The following is a 16,179-nucleotide window of genomic DNA, read 5'->3' on the forward strand; positions in this document are numbered from 1 at the left end:
ATGGTTGTGCTATAGACATGCATTTGCTCTTAATTTTGGGTGTAATAAAGAATCTAATTACATTCTTCCAGCAGTGTTCTCTCCAAGTACGTGAGGATGTTGTAGACTGTTGTGTTCTCCAAATATGCAACCATTCATCTTCTGCAATATTCACACCTAATTCTTTTTCCCATTTCAACTTTACATATAATGTTGTGTTTCCTCTTCTCTCCATTAGGTGCTGATATAATGTAGATATTATTCTATATTTCTTTGAATTGTAAACTCCAATTATGGTTCTAATTATTCCATTTTTATCTAAATTTACATTGTGCTTTATTTCTCTGTCATAAAAGTCCCTTAATTGCAAATATCTGAAGTGGTCCTGGTTGTTTAATGTATATTGTTGTTTCAGCTCCTGAAAACTCATAACATTCCCATCTTTTATTACTGTGCATAATGCTGTTATACCACTTGGAATCCATTGTTTGAACCTCTGGTCAAGAGTGCCCGGGATAAAATGTCTGTCATAGGCTATCCATCGAAGTAGTCTGAGTTCTTTCTCTAATCTATATTTTTGTACTAAATTAAACCACAATTCGAATGTAAATCGAGTAACAGCATCTACCTGTTCAAGTAAATCCTTTGCTACATCTCCGTCTCCAATGAGGCTTTGATTTTCCCTTCCTTGTACATATCTCTCTAGATTTTTCCATTTTGCTTCATAGTCCTTAGCACACCAATAAATCACTGGTCTAATTTGTGCTGCATGGAAATATTCCCTAAGATTTGGCAACGCCATACCCCCTTTATGTTTCCCAATCTGTAATGTTTCAAATTTGACTCTTGGCCTTTGACCATTCCATATAAACCTTGAAATAGCAACATCACAATTTTTATCTTATTCTCAATCCCAAATCTTATATTATCTCAGCCTACAGTACACCGCCAGTGTCTATTTTCCCAACATCTCAGTGAATGAAAAAACTCACACCTATTCCCTGTAATCTTGAGCAGTTCAGTCACATATCTCTATAATGTCATCAAGACAGCCTGAAACTGCTCCATTCATAATGAATGGAAATTTTTCTGGAGATATGTAGGTGCATTTTCTTGGATATATAACGATGAAATGAAACAAGACCCATTTGGATATGGAGTCCACAATGTCAGTTTCCCATCTATCCATCTTGTCTTGGTTCTCTGGTCTAGTTTTGGGACAGGATTGTTCATGTACTGCAGTATTGCCTGAGCAGTCTGGGGCCATAGAAAAAATGCAATATGACAAATCCCCAATTTAAAACAATCCAATCTGAATTAAACATATTTTGGAATTAATCTTTTGGATTCAGTCATAACTGAGAACCAGTGGGATACAAGACATAACCCTCTGGCAGCCATACTTAAGTTCCTCAGCTCGTTGCAGCAACAGCTTACTTGGCCGTCTCAACAGATATGGATAATGTCTGTGCTGTTTTTGACTGAGAATTGCTAACAAAGCCAAAACCAACCAACTGCCCGTTTAGGTTAACTGAGCTGACTCTTCTCAATCTACATACAACCTGAGCAAACTATCTTTTTCAGACCTCTCTTTTTTATGGTGTATATTATTTACCCGTTATTTGTGCACAGCCATTTCTCCAATGGACCTCCATAATGGCGTCAAAATATATTCAAAACTCATGCCTAGTTCTCAAATATTGTCATTCCTTGCAGAGTTTTAAAATATTCTCCATATTGTAATATCTGAGAATCTTAAGGTTAACAAGACATTTAACTCATCAAACTGGTTTGATGTTTATGAATTATATAACATACATGCTACCTCTGGATTTCCCTCCTCCTCTTCTTGCTAGATTTAACAGAGCCATAAACAGCTTCCTATGGACGGGCAAGAAGCCTTCTTTCAATAAAAAGAAATGATATGCATCAGTGGAGGAGGGTGGTCTAGGATGTCCAAGAATAGATTGGTACCATTATGCCTTCTCACTTAGTCAGTTATCTAAATCAAATCTACCGGAGACTCGTGCTCCTGCTTGGGTAGCGATGGAGAAAGAGCTGGTGGATCCCTTCTCGATTCAAGCTTTCCTTACCCAGACAGGAGGGGATATACCTTGTAGAAACCCGGTGCTGGCATTTTCTAGAGACAGCTGGAGAAGAGCCCATCGGATCTGTAACATGAATCCCTATTATACCAAAGGGTCGTCAATATGGTATAATAAGTCGTTGAAAATTAATAAAAAATCTATCATGTGGGAAAATTGGGTGAGAGCAGGAATATTGCTAATAGAAGACCTGTTTGATGGGAAACACTTACTCTCCTTTGAACAGCTGGTGTCTAAATATAATATACCCAGGAGAGATTTTTGGAAGTTTATTCAAATAAGGAGTTGTATTATAACAGCAGATAGAAAGAGAAACCTTGCCCCTGTTACTTGCATTCAGGATTTATGGCGATCAAGTTGGAAGCTTAGAGGGGGGACATCCAGGTTTTATAACATGCTTAGAAAACATCAATCCCCAAACTATGAGGGTGTCAAGCTCACATGGGAAAAAGATCTTGGAACACCTATTCGCAAGGAAGCCTGGAAGAAAGCAGTACAGTCATGGTACTCCATAGCCCGAGACATGCAGACACGTCTAATTTCATTCAAAATAATGAATAGGAATTACTGGACTCCAGCAAAAATGTCTAGGTTGGGGCTTAGGGAGGGCAATAGCTGTTGGAGATGCAACAAAGAAAGGGGTACGTTGGCCCACATGTTATATGAATGTGAAATGGTACATGACTTCTGGACAGCTATTGTTCAATGTATCAATAATATACTGAAAACAGAGTTCATTGAGGGTCCAGCATTATGCATATTGGGTATCCTGCCATTAGAGGCCAACCTATCCCCACAAGTGTGTTCCTGGGTGAAATTAGCCCTCATAATGGGAAGTAGGATAGTAAAGCAAGGCATTGGAAATCGAAAGAGAAAATCAGTTTCAAAGAATGGAGAGATGAACTGGCTAGGATAGCTTCTTTTGAGCAGCTTATCCATAGAGTTAATAATAGTTTAAATGTTTTCAGGAAGATCTGGGGTCCCTATTTGGAAATGATAGGTAGAGATGATTATCATGACAATTGATATTCATATACCCCTAGGGCTGGACGATAATTCAATATTGTCGTTTGTCGTCTTTCGGTGGAATCATACCGTGATCCCTATATAGCAAAATTCTCCTTTTGCTTGCCCACCCCAGTATATTTTTAAATATTTTTACTGTCTGGCTTAGTTTTGAATATGTACAGATCTTAATTTAAGGAAGACAATTATCAGTGGCCTATCATATGTTGTCCAATACATGAGAGACTTTTCCTAATGGATTGGTGACTGGGGAGAGAGGAACGACTGAGGAGGACCATCAGTAGTATTTGCTGGTATAATGTGCCAGTGGAAATAATTTACTGTTAACAAGCCTGCATACAAGACCTGCTTTGAGACATTTGGGTAGCAGAAGTATGCCACTATTAGAAGTCTTTTTCTTTTTAAAAAAAAAATTCTGACATTTGTAGATGTCATAGAAAGTCGGAAAAAAAACATAGCTTATGGTTTACTATAGGTTGAAAGTATAAAAAAGGCAAACTAACTGGTGTAGGACCAGAGATATAAACTGGCTAAATTAAACACAGGAAGTTTATCTGCTTCTTTATGAGGGACGCTGGTTTATATATTTAAAAAAAAAATATCATGGATCCATAGTAAAAACTTTATGTTCTCTTAGTATTGTTACAATTTTGCTGAATTACTTTTTTTAAACCCACAATCAATTTTGTGGGTTACAGGCTGTTATGAATAAAGCCTTTCTTTCTGGGCCTAATGGTCACTTCCATTTCACATCTGAAACACGGTCAAGAACAAACATGCTGAAATGTCATGTCAACTATGGTCACACCGACCATATAAATAGAGATAAAGTGAGCAAACAGCCATAGTCATTGTGCCCTGTTATTTGAACTTTGAAACTCCATTTCAACAATATGATGGAGAGATGCCACATACTTCCACGGGCTCTAAATATGGCTTACAAAAATTATATTATAGCATTATAATAAATATAGCGGAGCAAAAACAACCAAGCAAACACCTACAGTACATTTCCCATGGGTATAAAGTATGATGGATATGAACTAAACCAAAATTAATTTCTGTTGAGACCTTGTAAGTCCAATTTTGGCATGTTTTTATTTCTTTTTTTGCTTTAATTAAAGATTTATGTCTTATGACCTTGGCGCCCATGAAAACCATACAACACTCTTTGTTACAAGTCAAAAATGAACGATAGCGAGTTTGAAAAAAAAGAAAAGTTTGTTATTCATTCCTGAAAAGTTGATTGTTTTGGAGAAACAATTGGTTGTTTGACACACTGTTTTGTTTTTCTTCTCTTATTTGTCAAATGATACATAATGCAATATTACATACAGTATATGATAACAGTAATAACACCAGCCAGGAAAAAAAATGCCAGTGAAACTCTTTATCTTTTACTTTAACTAAGGTGAGGATTGGTGTAGGATAAGTACAGGATTTTTTTATATATATATATGTTATTGTAAAATGAATTGTGAGACACACAGCAAACAATCCGACACAGACACTTAACACTGACTGATATTTGAGCAGAACAAGTCAGGTGGCCCTAACCTTCTATGCACGATTCACGCTCTCCCTGGCCCAAAACAACGTCAGCTTGTTCAAATCAGAAAGGTGCAACAGCAATCTATCCAATCAGCTTTCTCCATGGCATGCGCCAGGGTTGACTTGACATCATACCTTCATGATATGCTTGTAGGGCTTCGTCAGCAGAAAGTTCGCTTTAAAAGGTTTGTTTGAGACTGGAGATCACCACAACCACATCAGCCATGAGAGCGGTTGTGCTCGCCCTGACTCTGGCCCTTGCGGGTGAGTATGATTTTCCCTATTCATTAGACCAGATAATTATTTAAGTTATTAAAGTTATTTATTATTATTTTTAAGTTCTGATTATTATCTGTTATTTTAGATTTTATATATTTAATTGTTGCTGAAGATCTTGATGTTGGTTGTTGTTTATGATTGCGCCCCCAAGCAAACACCTTTTTTGGGAGTGTTTTTATGTATAATTGAAGAGTGAGTGAGAGTTTTTGATTTTTCTGGTTTGTTTTTTGTTTTCCATCATTTTCCTTTTTCTCTTTATATGTATTTTAGGATCAAGTTAAAGTTGTAATTTTATTAACTTTATTATAACTTTATTCGATGCAGAGGGATCTCCCGTCTAACAACTTTATTACCAACTGAACTCCCAAGATGTCAATTTAGATTTAGGAGTTTTACCATTTATATGCTGGACAATTAATTTCCTTGTCATTTTCTTTCAGCTGGTCAGTATCATAACTTTGGTAAGAGCAATAATATACAACCTTAAAGGATAGTTTCTGTTTTTGCAAGCAATATATGGGATAGTCACTAATAATTGGCACACAAACGTGCAAAAGTTAACCACTGCTAAAGCTAAATGAAAGGGAATTTCCTGGTAAAATGCAATATGTTTTATAATTTGTGTGGATATCATAAATTACTCTGAGTTCTGACTGAATTAAACTGTTCTCACAGCTCCCAATTTTGCTGCCAGTAAGACCTATGTGTACAAGTACGAGGCACTGCTCATGGGCGGCCTGCCTGAGGAGGGGTTGGCAAGGACTGGCCTAAAAGTCAGCAGCAAAGTTCTCATCAGTGCCTTTTCCCGCAATACTTACCTGCTTAAGGTAAAGGTCAAACGTCGTGTTCCACCAACACTCAAACTTTCTACATGCAAATCGCCCTGCATTAAACATTATCATTTTTACACTATAGCTTGTGGAACCTGAGCTGTTTGAGTTCAGTGGTGTTTGGCCAAAGGATGCTTTCACCCCAGCAACCAAGCTCACTTCAGCCCTGGCTGCTCAGCTCACGATTCCCATCAAGTTTGAGTATGCTCACGGTATTGTGGGAAAGATGTTCGCCCCTGAGGGAGTCTCAACCATGGTGTTGAATATCTACAGAGGTATCCTGAACGTCCTTCAGTTGAACATCAAGAAGACACAGAATGTCTATGAGCTGCAGGAGGTTAGTCAAAACCCTTCAAAGATGATTACAAATCCATACCACAAAGTTGGAGCTCCCCAGTAAACTTCCTCCTCTGTTTCCAAGGCTGGGGCTCAGGGTGTGTGCAAGACTCTCTACGCCATCACTGAAGACGAAAGAGCTGAACGCATCCTTTTGACAAAGACCAGGGATCTGAACCACTGCCAAGAGAAGATCATTAAGGACATTGGCTTGGCGTACACCGAGAAATGTGTTAAGTGCCAGCAGGTAAATTCTAATTAATTTTGTGTCCTCAAAATAAACATGAATGTATATGTGCCACGTGATAAAGCAACTAACTATGTGGCTTATCTTCACAGGATACAAAGAACCTAAGGGGAGCTGCAGCATACAACTACATCTTGAAGCCAGTTTCTGATGGTGTTATAATCTTGGAGGCGGCTGTTGATGAGCTGATTCAGTTCTCACCATTCAATGAGATGAACGGTGCTGCTCAGATGGAGACAAAGTATGTTGATAGATACTGAATGTGAAACAATGGTAGTGTTTAGATTTTATGAAGCCACAAATTAATTGTTTGCTCCATTACTTTTAAGACAATCCTTGGTCTTCCTTGAGATTCAAAAGGCCCCACTGGTACCCCTCGAGGCAGAGTATCTTCACCACGGATCCCTTAAGTACGAGTTTGCCACTGAGCTTCTTCAGACACCCATTCAGCTCATTAAGATCAACAATGCACAGGCTCAGGTATTGTTTCAGATTGCTTTAAACGTATAGATCAATAAAGTCATGCATGGAAATTTGTGAATCACTGCAATATTCAGCAACTTGGACTTAATTTCTTCTGTTCCTAGATTGTGGAGATTCTGAATCATCTGGTTGCCCACAATACGGAGAAGGTCCATGAAGATGCCCCTCTGAAGTTTTTGGAACTCATTCAGCTCCTTCGTGTGGCCCACCTTCAAGATATTGAGATGATCTGGAATCAATACAAGACACGACCTGCCTTCAGGTGATTTTCAGTGTTTGAACATTTGACAAAGATGGAAAGAATTTATAGAAGTTTACTTAACTCCCTTTTAATTTCTCAGACACTGGATCTTGGAAGCCATCCCTGCCATTGGAACTCCAGTTGCTCTGAGATTCATCAAAGAGAAGGTCCTGGAAGGTGATGCAACTTTTGCTGAACTAACACAGGCTTTGATGGCATCTATGCACATGGTGACAGCTGACCTGGAAGCCATCAAGCTTGTTGAGGTGGGTAAATCTGAAAGCCAGCATATTACTTGCCACTTATAAGATTAGAGATGGTATGAAACAATTCTGATTTTTGTACTGTTCTAGGCCCTGATACTCAACCACAAAATAGCGGAAAGCCCCATTCTGCGTGAAATTGTCTTGCTTGGCTATGGCACCATGGTTGCCAAACACTGTGTTGAGAAGGTTACCTGCCCTGCTGAACTTATGAAGGTGAAATGATCTTGTTTTTTTACATATTGCTTCAAACACTTTTGCACATTTCTGGATTAGAAAAGACTTCTTGATGGCTAATTTCCCCCTACAGCCCATCCATGATCTTATGGTGGAGGCCCTTGCCAAGAGTGAGACTGAGGACATCATCCTGCTTCTGAAGGTTCTGGGTAACGCTGGCCATCCTATCAGTCTTAAGCCTATCACAAAGGTCCTGCCCCTCTACGGCACCGCAGCTGCATCTCTGCCTGTGAGAGTCCATGCTGATGCCATCCTGGCCATGAGGAACATCGCAAAGAAGGAGCCCAGAATGGTCTGTGAATTTTCGATACCAAAGGATATTATTATATATTGACAGAGGATTTCATATTAACTGTATTTTCTCCTGTAATTAGATCCAGGAAATGGCTGTTCAACTGTTCATGGACAAGGCTCTTCACCCAGAGCTCCGTATGCTTGCTTGCATTGTGCTGTTTGAGACGAGGCCTGCGATGGGTCTGGTGACTACTCTAGCTAACCTTCTGAAGACAGAGGAGAATCTGCAGGTGGCCAGCTTCACTTATTCTCACATGAAGTCCATGACCAGGAGCACTGCAGCTATCCACGCTTCCGTGTAAGCACACTCTCTGACCCCCACACATCATCAATCGAGTGTATCTCAGTGAACTGATTATTTACTTGTTATGTTTTCATTGCAGTGCTGCAGCTTGCAACGTTGCTGTCAAAATCCTGAGCCCCAAACTGGACAGACTGAGCTATCGTTTCAGCAAAGCCATCCACATGGATATCTATAACAGTAAGACTAATATATGGAGTTCTTAAGTTCTTAAGTTTGATTTTTGCCATAGCGTCAACTAACTGTACCTCATTAACAACCTCATAAAGATCCCTTGATGCTCGGTGCTGCTGCCAGCACTTTCTACATCAATGATGCTGCTACCATTTTGCCCAGATCTGTTCTGGCTAAAACTAGTGCCTACGTTGCTGGGGCTGCTGCTGATGTTCTTGAGGTAAATAAAATAAGATCTAAGATATTCACAAATCAGTAATCAAAAAGTCCAATTCTTTTAACACCATTTTCAATTTTCTTAGGTTGGAGTAAGAACTGAGGGACTCCAGGAGGCTCTTTTGAAAAACCCTGCTGTTCTTGAGAATGTGGACAGAATCACCAAGATGAGGCGCGTCATCAAAGCTGTAAGCAATGAGACATCACTAAGTCACAAATACAGGGATAGGATAGATTTACTTGGAGGTAAAAAAAATACAATCAGTAATTCATGCAAATGCAGTGAAGAACAAAAGCACACGATGAAACACATTGTTATATGATATCTCCTCCTTCCACAGCTGTCTGAGTGGAGATCTTTGCCTACCAGCCAGCCTCTGGCCTCTGTATATATCAAACTGTTTGGACAAGAAATCGCCTTCGCCAACATTGACAAAGCTTTGATTACCCAGGCCATTGCGGTATGATTCAATTACAATCTCTCAACCTCAAAACCAAAAAAATGAATGGCCTATAACTGTTTTGTGCGGCATGATGATAACTTATTTCATTTCCCTGCAGCTTCTCACTGGGCCCTCTGCTCAAGCATATGGAAAAAGTGCTGTGAAGACTCTGCTATCTGGCATTTCTTTCCATTATGCTAAGCCTTTGTTGGCTGCTGAGGTACGACGCATCTTCCCTACTGCTGCTGGTCTGCCCATGGAGCTCAGTCTTTACACTGCTGCTGTGGCTGCTGCAGCTGTTCAAGGTAAGGGATTACAAACTACGATACATCCACAATTTAGCTTGTTGCATGTCGCATTTAATTTAGTTCAGTTCAGTCCATTTAATCAGTGTGATCCACTGAGTGTTATTACTTTCCATGGATTTACTTGAAAGTAGCTGCACACTCCTAACTGATACAGCATAAACCTTTACCAACATTTTCATGGACAGGTCTTTAATAGGCTATAGCAATCGCGACGGAGGTGAAAATAATTACCTCGGTAATTGGTCAGGTCGCCTAATTACATCTAAATCTAAATACAAGACCTAGAAAAACACATTCAGTGACACTAAACCCAAGCTAATCACAAATGCAGTAACATTTTAAAAGACAGAATAACCTCCATTCAAATACCATATACTGCATATCTATACAAACAGACTAAGTGTATACAATCTATAACAAATAAATCCCCACAAAGAAAATACATAGTGATTTTTTTTTAATCAAAAAACACATTTAGACTGAGACATGGGATGATCACCCCTCGTCTGGGCACTGTAACTTTTTGCATACCAATGTAACGTACAATGTGACTTACGATGCGATTGTCTCCAATAAGATTAGTAATAATGGGATATGGTACATTATAACATCTAATTGTGGCATTAAGTGGGTTAAAAACATTATGCTAATAAGTGACATATGCTTTTATTTTTATTTTGGTAGTCAAGGCCACCACCACACCAACTCTGCCAGAAACCTTCCATGTTGCTCACCTGCTGAAAACAGACATGAAGCTTGAGACTGAGATCAAACCAAGGTAGTTATGACTTCTGGCACTAAAGTTGTGCAAAACAACAAACACAAAATATATCTACATATCATAAAATGTAATGTATACATTTCCTCTTCCTCTAGTCTTGCTCTGCATACATTTGCTGTGATGGGAGTAAATACTGCTCTACTCCAGACTGCTTTGATGGCAAGAGCTAAAGTCAACTCTATTCTGCCAGCCAAAATAGCAGCAAGGCTTGACATCACCGAAGGCAACTTCAAGATTGAGGCTCTGCCAGTTTCTGCACCTGAAAACCTTGCAGCTGTGCAGTAAGCTTAACATTTTTTCATCATAATGTACACTTCAAACGTTTACATTTATTCTGGTACTTCCAAAATGTGTATACTTGTAAAACCTGCATTCTTAAGTCTTTATTCCTTCAACAGTTTTGAAACTCTTGCTGTGACAAGAAATATTGAGGATCTTGCTGCTGAAAAAATCATTCCAATTATCCCAGCCAAAATCTTGGAACCCATCTCAAGGGAAAGGTTCACATCAAAGATTGCCTCCTCTATTGCTAGTAGTTGGGTGAGTTTTAAACATCGTCTTTTAATACAGTTACAGAAGTTTCTACATTCACCATATAATTAATCTCTTTTTTTCTTTTCTTAGTCAAAATCCTCTGAGATTATTTACTCTGATGAGGCAGCTGGCATCGAGCCCACTGTAAAGACCAAATTAGCTCACTTTGGGAAGAAGTATTGTGCTAAAGGTACTACCATCGGATTGAAGACTTGTGTCAAGATTGCCTCTGAGAATGCTGCCTTCATCAGCAACACCGCTCTCTACAAACTGATTGGAAGGCATTCTGTTGCTCTTTCTATGAAACCAGGCAAGTATTGAGAATACAATAAATTGTGCACTATGTAGAAGTAGTGTGCACAAAGCAAGTATCAATAACATTACTTTAAAATACATGTTTTCAGTTGAAAGTGAAGTCATTGAGAGACTGGAGATTGAGATTCAGGTTGGACCAAAGGCTGCAGAGAAGATCATCAAACAGATCAACCTGAGTGAAGAGGAAATTGTTGAGGGAAAACCACTCTTGGTGAAGCTCAAGAAAATCCTGGTTTCTGGTCTGAAGAATGGCACCAGATCTTCCTCCAGCTCCAGCAGTTCTCTTTCCGCCAGTTCCCGTTCCAGCAGCTCCCGCTCTAGCCTTCGTTCCAGGTCCTCTTCTTCCTCCTCCAGTTCTTCATCTCGTCTCAACAGCAAGACTATCGATGCAGCTGCCCCAGCTGGTAAACTTCGTAGCAGCAGTAGCAGCAGGAGCCGCAGCAGCAGCAGTAGCAGTAGCAGCAGACTTAGCTCCACTAAATCAGTGAGCAGCTCTTCCAGGTCCAGTTCCAGGTCTATCTCCAGCTCTTCCAGCTCTTCCAGCTCCTCCAGTGCTCGTGTCTCAAAGGTAATAGTTAAGGATTGTTACTTGACTTTGCATAGAAAAATATTGGTGTTCAATTTCTTCATGTCGCAATATATAAAGGGTGGAATCTGACAAAAATGTTTTGTTCCAAACAGCGTGTGATTTACCACCATAAATTCCAGAAGAACCACAAGAAGCAGGTAGATTTCTAGGGTACTTTGGACAATGATACAAAAATACATTAAACGTTAAATTATGCAGCAGGTTTCTCATGATGGCCTTTGATCGTCGTACATGATTTTTGTAGACTATGGCCTCTCAAGCCACCTCAGCGGCCAGACTCTCCAAGAGCAGAAGCAGCGCTTCAAGCTTTGAGGCCATCTACAAACAGGTGAAACTTGATAATTTCGACTGTAAAATTGCATTCAAATGAATCTTCTCACTTCTGGGTTTGTGGATGTTTTTATATTAGTTAACACAGCCTGTTTCCACAGAACAAATTCCTGGGCAATACTGCTGCTCCTACCTTTGCAATCATCTTCCGTGCTGTCAGAAATGACCACAAGATGCAAGGATACCAGATCACTGCCTACTTGGACAAGCCTACTTCCAGAGTGCAGTTTATTATTGCTGCCTTGGCTGAGGCTGACAACTGGAAGTTCTGTGCTGATGGTGCTTTGCTTAGCAAGCACAAAGTTACAGTAAGAATCGTTCTTTCTTACATCATAGATCTTATGGCACAACGTAAAAAGGTTACTCTTAAAAGTCAACTGCCTTCTTATCCCATTTGTCTAAATAGGCCAAAATTGGCTGGGGAGCAGAATGCAAGCAATACGGCACCATGATGACAGCCGAGACTGGTCTGGTCGGTCCAAGCCCTGCAGCCCGCCTGAGAGTGGCTTGGGAACACCTACCCAGTGCCCTTAGACACTATGCAAAGATGTATGGACACTCATACATACTATCTCTAGCCTACTCATATGTAATATAGCCTATATAAAATTTCTGATGTTTTATTTTACAGTGCATATGAGTATATTCCATCTTCCATCCTGGCTGGCCTGATTGAAGGAAAGGAAGATAACAGTGAGAAGCAGGTGTCACTGACAGTGGTGGCAACATCTGACAAGACCCTTGACATCATTTTGAAATCACCAAAAGTACGAATGATCAAATTTCCTTCAAGGATAAATGAAGCAGGTTTTGTTTCAATTTTTACACATTTTCTCTAATTATTGTGAATTATTCTGGTTACAGCGAACCATATACAAACTGGCTTTGCGTCTTCCCATGTCTCTGCCACTTGATGAACTCAGTGGTCTTACCCCCTTTGATGACAACCTTGTTGACAAATTCCACTACTTGCTTGCCAAGGCTAATGCAGGTAATACAAAAGGCTGACCCCATTATTTAATACAGAATGCATCTGGCAATAATCTTTGACCAAATGCCAAGGATTAAATAAACTATTTTTCTTTCTTCTCAGCTGAATGTAGCTTTGTCAAAGACACACTGACCACATTCAACAACAGGAGATACAAGAACGAGATGCCCTTGTCTTGCTACCAAGTTCTGGCTCAGGATTGCACCCAAGAACTGAAATTCATGGTTTTGTTGAAGAAAGATCACATTGAACAAAACCATATCAATGTGAAAATTGCTGACATGTGAGTCTCAATTTAAAAAAACAAAGAAAAGTTTTGTTTTTTATGTACAAATTGCCATAACAAAATGTCACACTTTCATTTCTAGTGATATTGACCTGTATCCTAAGAACACAGATGTGATTGTGAAGGTTAATGGAATGGAAATACCCATCAACAACCTCCCATACCAGCATCCCACAGGTTTCTACAAATATTAATTTCACCCTCAACATCTTGTATTGCAGCAAACCAGCGATATGTAATGTACCAAACTAAAGTAAACATTATGGCACTGACGACCAAAAGTTTATTTCATCACCACAGCAATTGACTTTATCCTTATTACTTGTTCACACTTAAGGCCTGATGAAATTTTGTTTGTGTGTACTGTGATAAACCTGCTTTTTACTTCCAGGTAAAATCCAGATCAGATCAAAGGGTGAAGGCATCTCTGTCTACGCTCCAAGCCATGGCCTTCATGAAGTCTACTTTGATAAGAACTCATGGAAGGTAAAATCAATTATGGATAATCTAAAACGATGCAATATGCAAATCTATTAAATTACTACTCTTCAAATAAGTATTTTTTTGACAGAGGATAAATCTACTGAAAATGTACCCCAGACTTTGTAGCTATACAGATTATGAGCAATTCCATCCTTAAAAGCTTGACCCCTGGGAATCATCAAGTTTGAGACAGTTGACAGTTGAAATGGCTATGGATCTTCTAACAAGCATCTAGGGATTTTGTTAGATTCCCTCCCATGATTTATCAAACTTTAATAAATTTGACAGATAGATTCAACAGATTCTAATGTCCTGTTTGGTCTTGCCATGCAGGTTAAAGTTGTGGACTGGATGAAGGGACAGACCTGTGGACTCTGTGGAAAGGCTGATGGGGAAGTCAGACAGGAGTACCGCACCCCCAATGGACGCCTGACCAAGAACGCATCCAGCTATGCTCATTCCTGGGTTCTCCCTGCCGAGACCTGCCGTGACACCTCTGGTAAACCCCTATACCTTCACTACAGCATCATTTTTTAAAGTAATAATCAATGGCATTTTCAGAAAAATAAATATCCATTTGCCAGTTCATGAAAGGTTTTACATTTGCTGTTCGAAAAACACCTGGTGTTGGGTAGGTCTTTCACCGGAAAAATCTTCAGCCGCACAGAAAGTGATGCGTTTTATGTTTCCAGCAGCAGTAACAGCAGTTTGTTTGTAATAAATAATAAGAAGTGGGTAGTTAGCATGAGCAGCGATAGCCACCACGGCTGAACAGACAAAGAAAAGAGCGCCACCTACAGAAACTCAAACTTCATGGAATAAACCAAGATGATCAACATATTTCGGGAGCAGACAAAATGCTATCCCTGCATACATGAGTAAAGCAACTCCCCTACTAAATTCATATCAAAAAGGTACTTATCCATACCTGTATGTTACAGAATGCCGCATGAGGCTTGAATCTGTGATGCTGGAGAGACAGATGATCGTCCACGGCCAGGAGTCCAACTGCTACTCTGTTGAGCCCGTGCTGCGCTGCCTGCCCGGCTGCTTCCCAGTGAAGACCACCCCTGTCACGGTTGGCTACCACTGCCTGCCTGCCGGTGAGTCTGCAACGCATCACAGCGGCTTCATGAAGACACAACTTGAAAATGTAGAGGCAGAATTCGTAGTTTCTAATGGTTTTACTCTCTTCACCACTGCAGATTCTACCCTGAATCGCCCTGAAGAGCTGACCGCCATCTACAATAAGAGTGTGGACCTGAGGGAAACAGCAGAAGCCCACCTTGCCTGCAGCTGCACCGCTCAGTGTGCTTAATTTCATTGTCTTCTGTCACAGTCGTTTATATTATTTTATATGTCGCATCAGAATTTGGAATTATTCTGTTTTAAATTTAATCTTAAATAAATTTCAAACAGCATCCCCAAATATGTTATCTGAAAGTTTTTTTCAAGCCTGGCAGAGATATTAAACTGTTCAACTTTCTAACCTACATAAAATTCTTGCCCTTTGTTTACATGGAAAAAAACAAGATGGCCAGAGTTAAGCTCACAACATATGACTGAGAAATAAGTCAGAGGAGGCATGATAGGTGTGGGGAAGGGTACAAAACAATAATACATAAGTGCTGGGAGTTCACAAAAGCACAATGGAAATGGAAATAATATGTTGTCTGATCAAACTGAGCAACTGGGGAAGAAGGTCCTTTGTTAGAGGTGACCAAGAAGACAAAAAGTGAGTGTAGACCTTGACAATTCTGGCCTGTGTGGCAGAAAAAAAGGCATCAGCAAACTCACTCTTGCCAAATTTAGCACTCAAAAAACACAGCTCCCCTTGAATGTCTCTCCACAGTTAAATCAACCCTAACCGCCACGCATCTGTGGCTCCTTCAAAATATAAGGTTGCTCACACTTCATAGTAGTCTCAGTCACATGCCTTTCCTACCAATATGGGGCTTTACCATATACACAGGTGATTGTAATCAAATTCGCCCTTCCTACCAAGATGGCGGTATGGTGATGTAACATAATACTATCAATACTACAGAGCTCCAAGCCAAGGCAAACATAACTTTTGTGGGGGCAAGGTATGTGATTCTAGAGTGACATTGTGCTGATTAGTCTTTAATTAGTATATATCAAACTGAGTAAAGGATATTGTCGTTTGTCAACGCAACACACCGAAAACAGCCGCTCACTTTTGGCTGAAAAAGCTAGTCGGTAGTTACTAGCCAGGTAACGTTAGCCGGACAGGGCATGAGTCGTTTTTATAAGTGTCTTACTTAGAAAAAGGTTCGTTCTCAGGCCAAAAAAATCCAGTGATAAAAATCAGTATTTATACAGTAGCTACTTACCTCTTCACTAGAACGATTTTGTCGGATTTTTGCTCCAACTCGCTAGCTTACTTGCTAGTTGCTGGTGGTATCCGTCAATAAATAACCGCCTTGGTGGTATGGTATCTGTTTTTCCGTCAATTACTGTCCAGGCCACCGTAGAGCTGGGAGGGGAATCTATCCGTTTGTTTACTTCATAGCTTTTACCGGCAGTTCATGTCCTC

At 39.9% G+C, this 16,179-nt stretch overlaps 1 protein-coding gene across 1 annotated transcript; it reads left to right on the top strand.

Annotated features, from left to right (window-relative positions):
• The first annotated feature begins 4,885 nt into the window (after positions 1-4,885).
• On the top strand, positions 4,886-14,940 carry LOC139929076 (vitellogenin-like). Its single transcript, XM_078285629.1, has 33 exons — positions 4,886-4,946; positions 5,616-5,767; positions 5,856-6,107; positions 6,192-6,353; positions 6,446-6,594; positions 6,683-6,833; positions 6,941-7,098; positions 7,178-7,343; positions 7,431-7,556; positions 7,651-7,869; positions 7,952-8,169; positions 8,255-8,352; positions 8,442-8,566; positions 8,649-8,750; positions 8,904-9,023; positions 9,124-9,310; positions 9,998-10,091; positions 10,190-10,375; positions 10,493-10,634; positions 10,719-10,938; positions 11,033-11,511; positions 11,625-11,669; positions 11,777-11,860; positions 11,964-12,170; positions 12,269-12,411; positions 12,461-12,629; positions 12,727-12,853; positions 12,956-13,136; positions 13,222-13,316; positions 13,531-13,625; positions 13,956-14,121; positions 14,564-14,725; positions 14,828-14,940. The coding sequence occupies exons 1-33, from the start codon at positions 4,886-4,888 to the stop codon at positions 14,938-14,940; spliced, it is 5,154 nt and encodes a 1,717-aa protein (XP_078141755.1).
• Positions 14,941-16,179: the final 1,239 nt, after the last annotated feature.

This window comes from Centroberyx gerrardi, chromosome 9, assembly GCF_048128805.1.
Source record: "Centroberyx gerrardi isolate f3 chromosome 9, fCenGer3.hap1.cur.20231027, whole genome shotgun sequence".
NCBI lineage: Eukaryota > Metazoa > Chordata > Actinopteri > Beryciformes > Berycidae > Centroberyx > Centroberyx gerrardi.